At 37.7% G+C, this 10000-nt stretch overlaps 1 protein-coding gene across 1 annotated transcript in view; it reads right to left on the bottom strand.

The window, feature by feature from the left end:
* Positions 1-10000, bottom strand: part of LOC144980048 (uncharacterized) — a gene marked incomplete in the record, with an annotated part of 213741 nt that overhangs the window by 22631 nt on the left and 181110 nt on the right. Inside the window, 1 exon segment of the mRNA XM_078927523.1 lies at positions 3039-3704. Coding sequence (XP_078783649.1) covers positions 3039-3330 — 292 coding nt within the window.

The following is a 10000-nucleotide window of genomic DNA, read 5'->3' on the forward strand; positions in this document are numbered from 1 at the left end:
CGTACTTAGTTTGAGATCACCTTAAGGTCTCATCCAGACACCAGCAAGGATCCCACTTAGATGAATGCACTCAAATGTTTACAAATCATATGTTACCAAAAAAAACCCCCCCACAAAAACAGTACTGTACATAACAGAGAGATGATTTACAAGGAAAAAAATGTCACCTCCCAAAACTATAACTATACATTCGACTGTGCCCCTCCCAGCCAAGGACTCCGGCCAGGGTCAGCAAAGCTAAGTAATCTCATTCCAAGACAAAGTCAGAAAGCAACTGGAAAACATAAATAGGGGGATAGAAGACACAGCAAGTACCTCCCTGCCCACTTAGGGAGGTCGGAAACACCACCCTTGACTCATTGACATTAAACTTGTATTTAGCCAAATATAAACCAAATCCGGGCCGCTATAAAAATTCATCGCACGCTCAATTTCTTTGCTTTTTTTTGGACAAAGATAAATATCAATAACTTCTCCATAAAATCTATAGTATAAGGATATAGGATAATAAAGGCATTCTTAACTCCTACGCTTGGAGTTTCGAATAAGTTTCCAATATCACAGCGCGACATTGGGAGCGTCAGTTGGGAACGAGTTCAAAATTTCAAACGCAGGAGAGTTCAAGAATACTTTTATCATAACCGTCCAATGACCTCATTCATACCTGTTACTTCTCATCAAGATTCATCCTTAATTACATAAACGGGTTAAAATTTAACCAATATCCAAATGTTTGGCCTTAACTCTCTCCTTACCAGTCATTTTCAGGATTTCCCCCAAAATTTAACAACCACCCAACACAAAAATATATTTTTCTTACTCAAACAGAAAAGCAACAAATACATTCTCTGCATAATATTGATCAGCAAAATGAACTCTACAACACAGTGTCACGTTTTTGTAGCTATAATAAAACATTTTCCTTAAATTGTGTGATTTACAAAGGAAATCTGAATGATAAAAATGCTGGTTGTATCGTAACGAATGTGACAATTTTCCTATGGTTGGTAAGGAGAGGGTTAAACGTTATTGTGTCAAAATCCTTTTATAAATAACAATATAACATAGGATGCGTGCGGTACAGGAATATTTTATGAATTTCACACTAAGTTTTTCTTTCTTTTCTTTACATATGGTAATATGAATAACTCCTCTTTTCCTTTTAAGCTCTCTAGTAAAAACGCCCCCCCCCCCCCTGCCCCCCAAATCAAGCAGGGTATTATATTGATACTAGGCCGCTAGAAGCCTGTGGACTCTAAATAGTAATAAACAAAAAATGAATATAACAGTTTAAAAAAAGAACAAAATACCAAAACAAGGAACGTTTCGGGCTCAAAACCCTTCTTCAGCCAATAACAAACAAAAAAAAAAACCCCCAACAAAACAACAAAGACATAAATACATTACTAAATTCCAGATTGACGACAGATATATTTGTTTATTACCTTTTACAGGGTTTTATAGCATTGCTTGTAACTGCTGTATATTTTATGAATATTTTATTTTATTTTACTTTTAATTAGCTACGTATTTTCATCAATTAGTTCATGACAGTGTATAAATCTGTGCTTACATAACGATGACTGATGTGTAACATGATGATACTTTCCATTCAGGATCAATAAAGTATATCTTATCTTATCTTATCTTATCTTATTATAATAGGGTTTTCTCCTACAACCAATGAATGAACGTAATAATAAGGGTTATTTATCTATAATATCCTCATGGGTTAAAATTAAAATTCTTATTTGTTATGAGTTCAAACTAACAATTGGATTCAATAGTCTGATGTCACGTCGCCCAGCAACGGCGGCCATCGTGGTTCTAAACAAAGAAAATCGGTACTTTTTATTCTTCATGCTGGCTAGAACTTTTCATATGTCTTGTGGTCAGAATGTGTAAAAGTCAAAACATGATCAGATTTATATTGTTTTTTCCCCTCTGGATACGCTTTTATGCTCGTCGGAGAAATATTTCTGAAGAGCGTCCGCCATTGTTCCGATAGTTTAGAGCCAGTTACTAAGTTACCATGCGTCATTACGAGGGAAGTGACGTTACGACTGTTGAAGCGTGTTTCGGCATCATGTTCACTCCACATAGTACAATACTGGCACACTTGGTCACATGTAATATTTTGTTATGAGTCTTAATACAGAAACTAGAAGCCTTTCAGAACAAGTGTTTAAAAATAATTTTTAATTTATTTTGGCCTACAAAAATAAAAACAGTGGATCTATTAAAGAAAGTTGACTGCACTAGCATTGAAAACCAAATAAAAAGAAGAAGATGGCGTTGGCTGGGTCATGTGTCAAGAATGGAAAAAGGGTCACTTCCCAAGACAGCCTTTGTACTGGACAGCAGATGGGAAGAGAAAGCGGGGAAGACCCAAAGAAACCTGGCGAAGGACCATGGAGAAAGAATTAAAGGAAGCAGGCCTGTCCTGGAACATGCCACCGCAAAAGCAGCCTATCGTAAAAAATGGAGATGTCTGGTGGATGCCCTATGTGCCTCAAAGGCCCGAAGAGGATTAAGAGAGAGAGAGAGAGAGAGAGGAGAGAGAGAGAGAGAGAGAGAGAGAGAGAGAGAGAGAGAGAGAGAAGAGAGAGAATAATACAGTTGGTAGAGCAGTCGCGAGACTGTCTTGGGTGAAGTCGAGATTTTTGATATCTATTTTCTCTGACCTTCCTGTCCACCCAGCAGTGATTGGATAGCTGGTGTGTTAGATCTGGCGGAAAGTACTTTGTGGTAGAATAGAGAACGATCACTATTGTATGTTTCACGCTATAGAACGCCCCCCCCCCCCACAAAAAAAAAAAAAAAAAAAAAAACCAAAAAAAAAAAAACCAAAAAAAAAAAAAAACAAAAAAAAAACCCAAACCCAATAAACCCCCGAAAAAACGAGCTTTTATGTAGAGCAATACAAACGCTCTAGAAACCGGGATAAACTCCGGATCCATGGGTCTACCTAAAGCTCTGAATGACTATTATTTTCCCCCCAAAGGATTGAATGAAACATGCCAACAACAACAACTCACCCTCCTTATCTCCTCCATCCTTATGCGACGTCTTGTTGTCGTTGAAGTGTTTCTTCTTCTTCCCACCCCCGGTACTCCAGGAAGAAGTTGTGGAAGAAGACGCGGAGGACGAGGAGCCGCCGGACCCCCCGGAGTCCTTGCTACTGCTGTCCTTCTTGGTGTTGCTGCTGCCATTTTTGGAGTTGCCATGGTTACTGTTTTTGCCTTGTTTGATGTCGATTTCAGAATCCTCCAGTGATCGGTGCTTACTCTTCCCGCATCCCATCGCCCGCGTGCGCACCGCTACACACATTGATGCGTTGTGCGCACCGACCAAAGAGTATTTCGAAAGGCGTGCGAGTGAGGTTTTTGTATTGTTATGATCAACCCAATGTAGCTTGAGAATAATAATAAATATGGGTAAAGATTCCTGAGAATACAACACACTATCTAAACTACAACACAATTTAATACATCCACCACATTGAATTTGAGCTTCATCTCAGTATAAATTTAATAATCACAATCCTGAATCCGACATGAATATTTTTTTATTTTTCTTTATTTCACACTATTTAAAATCTTTAGCACTTTCATTTTTGGGGGAGGGCTTGAATTCCAGACTGCTTGTTTTCTCCATTAAAATCACATCCGAAATAATCACAGCGCGTTATCATCGAGGTAGCATTGTTGTTGTTGTTGTTGTTGTTGTTGATGACGATGTTGTTGTTGTCGTTGGTTGTGGTGGTAGGTGATGGTGATGATGGTGGTTTTTAATCCGTTAAATTGCGTTTCCTCACAACCACATCACCCTATAATATTCTGAAAATGATATAGAGAAAATTATAGCACTTATACTTTTGAAGCGCATTCATTAAAAACACATTCAGTGATTTGATTTTATCTACTTTACATTAAAAAGAAAACAAATAAAAAAAAATAAAAAAACTAAACTAAAAACGCTGGCCAATAGTCATAAAATCTCTCTGAACAAATTGTTCTAATACTTATTTTAGTAATTGTTTATAGCCTAAATAACAAGCAATGATGATAATAATAATAATAATAATAATAATAATAATAATAATAATAATAATAATAATAATAATAATAATAATAATAATAATAATAATAATAATAATAATAATAATATATAATAATAACAATAATAATCTTGTCAAACAATTTGTTAAAACAAATGTTTTATCCTTGTAATTCTCTTAATATCATTTTTCTTCTTCTTCTTCTTCTTCTTCTTCTTCTTCTTCTTCTTCTTCTTCTTCTTCTTCTTCTTCTTTTCTCATTTTTTAATAGTTTTCTCCTCATGTTTGAAATAAATGTCTTATACAAGGCGACAGACATGCCGCATCATATTGCTGATGACATAACATAATAGTAATAATATGCATGAAATCAATAAAATTATCAGGTGCTTCGTTATTTCAACCTTACGTAATGTTACCGTTGGAAATAAATCGATAGATAATGACAGATTGTCCGTCTAGTCTGAATAACCATGCAGATTCAGCTCTCTCTGCCAGCTGATTTCCATCCCGACGTCTGCTGTCATTTTGACAAAACATTAACCCTTTCGTGGCCAGGCTGTTGCTCTTCTTCTTCTTCTTCTTCTTCTTCTTCTTCTTCTTCTTCTTCTTCTTCTTCTTCTTCTTCTTCTTCTTCTTCTTTTTATTCCCCTCCGTCTTTCTTCTCCTCTCCTCCTTTCCTCTTCTTCTTCTTCTCTTTTTTCTTTTTTCTTTCTTATTCTCTCTCTCTCTTCTTCTTCTTCTCTCTTTCTCTTTTTCTCTCTTCTTCTTCTTTTTCTTCTTCTTCTTTTTATTCTCCTCCGTCTTTCTTCTTCTCCTCCTCTTCCTCCTCACCCTCTCCTCCTCCTCCGCCTTCTTCTTCTTCTTCGTCCTTCCTCTTCTTCTTCGTCTTTTTTCTTCTTCTTATGTACCTCCTCCTCCTCCTCCTTCTCCTCCTCCTCCTCCTCCTCCTCCTCCTCCTCCTCCTCCTCTTTATAGCTCAGTTGGTAGATAACTCGCTTTACACGCAAAGGAACCGGCATCGATCCCCGGTAAAGGCGATTTTTTTCCCTGCCCGACCCTCCTGGCCGCCCAGCAGTGATTGGGTAGTAAGGTCTGTTGGATCTGACGGAAAATACTTTGTGATAGAGAAGCGTTCTGTCTAAAGGGTAGCAAGCATATGCTATTGTCCGGCTCCATACCCAGGCTCCACGGGCTTAATGGTTCTGCAGGGCTACTTCTACATCGCAGATACTGTTAATTGGTAAAAACTTAAGACTTGATATCAAAATAGAGTATTAAAAAAAGTAAAAAACAAACAAACAAACAAACAAAATAAAATAAAAACAACAACTTGAGCTTTTATATCCACTTAACGTGCTCAAAGCGCTGTCCAAAGGGTACCTGACCAACAGCAACACTCCAAAGGGTAGCAAGCAATTACTATTTGTTCGTTTAACGTTATATAAACAGGGATTAACTCCGGCTCCGGCCATAAGAGTGCCATCATGTTTATCAAGTTATGAATCTAAACACGTTCACTAATCTGTTTACATAATATTCCCCTTTTCCATTTCCTGAAAATTTTGATTAAATTCAATTTTTTGTTTCATCTTCATTGTGTTCTCTTCCAAATTTTTATATTTTTGATCATTAATCATTTACATTTAGCTTCTTTGTTATTCAACTCTTCCTGTTTACGACGGCTTTGAGGTCCGTGTATTATTGACACCCGCTTTCCCACCCAGAGGTACCTGGTTCGAGTTCCCTCTTTGATCACCTGGGAAAGGTTTGTACACCGCATATACATGAGTACATTTAAGTTGAAATACTATCTTTACCACGTGTATCATTATTGTAGTCTTTAATCAATAGATTTATGGCATTACTATTAATATTAAGGGCATTCAAGGGATCTTATCCTATTTTGCCCTATACCATATGTTATGTTATGTTAAGGCTCTTTACCTACATTCCCTTGCCGTATTTGTGTGTTAAATAAGTATCTAGTCGATAGGGTTTCAGCGTTGTCTATCCAAAATAAATAAATAAATAAATAAATAAATAAATAAATAAATAAATAAATAAATAAATAAATAAATAAATAAATAAATAAATGTAATATCCCCATACAAGCGAGATGTCTCGTCCTACATGTTAAGTGTTGTTGTTGGTTTAGAACCCTTAGTAAAACGATTTAGTGGATCACATGTGAAGCACATTTTAGTGGATATTGTATTGTGATATATATATATATATATATATATATATATATATATATATATATATATATATAAGCTCAAGTTTACTTTTACGTCATACAATAACAAGACCTCAAACTGGCAACATTCCACGTGCTGTGTGTGCGTGTGGTCATCACAACATGAACCTACCTGGTGGAGGAAGATGGAAAAAGAGAGGTAATTAGTAGTGAAATTATAATCAATATCTGGCATATAATATATATACTCATATATATATATGAGTGTTGGTGGGTACTTGTAAGTAAGAGAGTTGGTTAGAACACATGAAAATAAATAAGTTCACTTCACGTACTTTTTTGCTGAGACAATAATTGTTTCTATGAGGAAATGCCGACTGACGAAATGGAGAACATAGAAACAATTGTCTCGGCAAAAAATACGCGAGTGTGTGTGTGTGTGTGTGTATATGTGAGTGTGTGTGTAGCGCACGGAGTTCCTATAGTTCAGTTGCTAGAGCACTCACGTCTCATGCGTGAAAGAGGACCGAAATGTATTTCCAGGTGTAATCAATATTTTTTTCTTACCTCCCTCCACAGTGTCCAGCCGGTTGGGTCTGTTAGATTTGGCTGAAAATACTTTTGCAAATAGACTGGCGTCCATTCCAAAGGCTAGCAGGCAATTCCTATTGTTAGTTTAATTAATACCATATAAACCGGGTTTTACTCCGGCTCCATGGGCCTAATGGCTTTGAAGGGCGATCACGTGGCGCGTTATTATGACTCAACTTCACGGCGTCTCGTCTCGACATTAAAAAAAAAAAATTAAAAAACGTCAAAAATGCTCAACTTGGTCAAGCGAACAGGCAACTCCTACCTCTGGCTACGACTATGGTGGAACTAGTCAAATTCAAATAGAGCATTTTTAAAAAGAGCATTTATCAAGCGTAATATCCACTAAACGTGCTCAAAGCACTTTACAAAGGGTCCCTGGCCAGCAGCAACATTTAACACGTAGGACGGGACGTGGCGCCATATTAGACGATATTACATTATTATTCTCCTACAGAGACAACGCTATTAACGGACAGGTGGTCGAGGACTAAGAAGGACAAGCTGGCTTGGAAATGTCGCAGCGTGCGTAGGAAGCCCCATAAATCAATGTGCGAAACTCGCAGATGAGAGAGAGAGCTGGCGAATCATGACCTCCAACGTCGTGTCCGACATGGAACATCGGTAAAAAATTCATTTTACACCTGAGTACAATGAGAGAAAGTGAGTAAAGGGCCTTTTCCACGGGCTCAACTATGCGCGAGCGAAACTCGAACACAGGACCTTACGGTCCGAAAACGAGTGTCATACCACTAGACCACATAGCCGCACATTACCGCAAATTGCGCTATACAATTGTGTATGTTATCTGCTTGTTTACCAGAAAGTAATTTTCACAGAGTCCGTGCTGCTATGTGATATTCATTGTGGTATGACACTCGCTTTGGGATCCTAAGGTCCTGGGCCCGAACCCCGCCCTGAGGAGCACGTAGCTAGTCCTTGAAAAATGCTATTTACTCAACTTCTCTCATCGTATTCTGGTGTAAAATGAGTACCTAGCCATTAACAGCGTTGTCGCTGTCGGGGAAAACAATTTTTAAATGCCCTAACAGGTGTCATGTCTCTTCCTATAATATGTTAAGTGTTGTTGTTGTTGGACAAGGACCTTTTGTAAAGCGCGTTGAGCTCGTTTGGTGGATATTGAGCAATATACTTACTTATCCGAACCAGCGACCACCTGAGCTCTAGCCCTTCGGTCTTATATTGAGCAATATAAAAGCTCGAGTCTCTTAGGCTACGGAATTCAGTATAAGCTCCCGGGTCGTTATAGCATTCATGGTACCATTGATTAAACTCCTGGAATATAGATAGTTCGAAGATGACGTCACTCAGGTCTTTGTTAATGTTTTTTGCCATCCGCGTTTATGAGTAATGCTCACTGAACTGTACCCACCAGACTATAGACGTTCATGGATACACACAGTTTTGTGTGTTGGTCCGTTATACTTCCGGATGGCAATGTTATGAGCTTCATAGCCAAGCGCATACTATCTATAGATAGTGTGCCATTGGCTAAGAAACTCATAACATTGCCATCCGGAAGTATAATGGACCAACACGCAAAACTCAGTGTAACCATGAACTTTTAAAGTCTGGTTAATACAGTTAAGTGAGAATTTACTCAAAAACGTGGATGGCAAAAAATAAAATTTAAAAAATAACAAAGACCCGAGTGACGTCAAATTCATTCTATCTATAGCTATCATGGCACCATCGAGTAAACTCCTAATATATACGCCACCCCCCCCCCCCCACACACACACACGCCAAACACGCCATATATACGCCAACCACTTGAGCCCTTTGTAATCAGGGGATTATTCAATCTCAGGTGATCTGCCGGGAAGGGAAGGTCATGGCTTGTGAGAGCTTGTGTCAAGACGAGTTGAGCATGATTAGCAACAAGATGGGTGCGGATGCGAGCACATTTGACTTAATTGCCACTTGCTCCGCCGTGAAAACAAAAGTAGTCATTCAAAACAATAAGGCCCAAGTAGTTGGAGTTTATCTCAGTTTCCATTGCGTTAAACGGACAATAGCAATTGTGTTCTACCCTTTAGATAGGACGATAGAAACATTTTCTGCCACACCTACCACACCTAACAGGCCCAGCTTCCCAAACAAGGGGTCAGATACAAATCTCCATGCACCTCGGATCGATGACAATCCCTTTGCCAATGAGGCGGGTGCTCTACCAACTGAACTATCGATACTCCCGCTCTGCCATGAGCTGACAAAAACATTTTATTGTTTGTTTTTCGTTTTGTTTTGTTTTTAAGGGTTTTACGGCGCTTAAAACACATTAAGGTCATATCAACGCCTGTAAAAAGGAAGAAAATGGGATAGTAAAAAGTTCTAGAATTACAATTAAAGCACCCAAGAAAAAGTAAGAAAAAGGGGAATTGGTTCAAATAGGGAACAGATGTAGATTCCAAGAGCACACTATAAAGTTTGAAATCACCTAAAAGTCTCATCCAGACGCAAGCACAGGTCCCAACTAAGAGGGATACACTCACATGTTGACAAATCATATATTATAGTATGTAAATAAAACAATACAGTGCGTAACAGAGAGATGGTTTACAAGACAAAAAAAATATCATCTCCCAAAACTCTAACTATACATTTGACTGTTTCCCTTCCAGCTTGGGTATCCGACCTGGACATAACCAAGTAATCACATTCCATGACAAAGACAGAAAGCGTGTTGGAAGACAGATTTAGGGGTATATATATATATATATATATATTATATATATATATATATATATATATATATAATATATATATATAATACATGTCGCTCAAAACGGTACTATATCGGGTTGGTTTACACGTTGAAAACTGATTTCATAGTTTTCAAAATTCTACAGTTTAATTAAGTTTTTTTTATTTTATTGGCAAAAATGACTTGCGTTTTTCAACTTTCAACTTTGGATGTCTTTCAGGACTTTTCTGGGTCACTCGATAAAATACTAAGTGGAGTCCGTGGGTCACATTTATAACAAATAAAAATAACGCACATAGCATAATGATTTATTTGAAAGGGAGTGAAAAAATGTATTCAATAGATATTTGACTTGACTTGACTTAGATGCCTTTCGCGTCTCGACCGAAAGATCGGGTCGCCTTGGCTGTTTCCAGTATTT

This window comes from Berghia stephanieae, chromosome 9 (genome assembly GCF_034508935.2).
Source record: "Berghia stephanieae isolate SIO BIC M18660-M18661 chromosome 9, UCSD_Bste_1.3, whole genome shotgun sequence".
In the NCBI taxonomy this organism is placed as follows: Eukaryota; Metazoa; Mollusca; class Gastropoda; order Nudibranchia; family Aeolidiidae; genus Berghia; species Berghia stephanieae.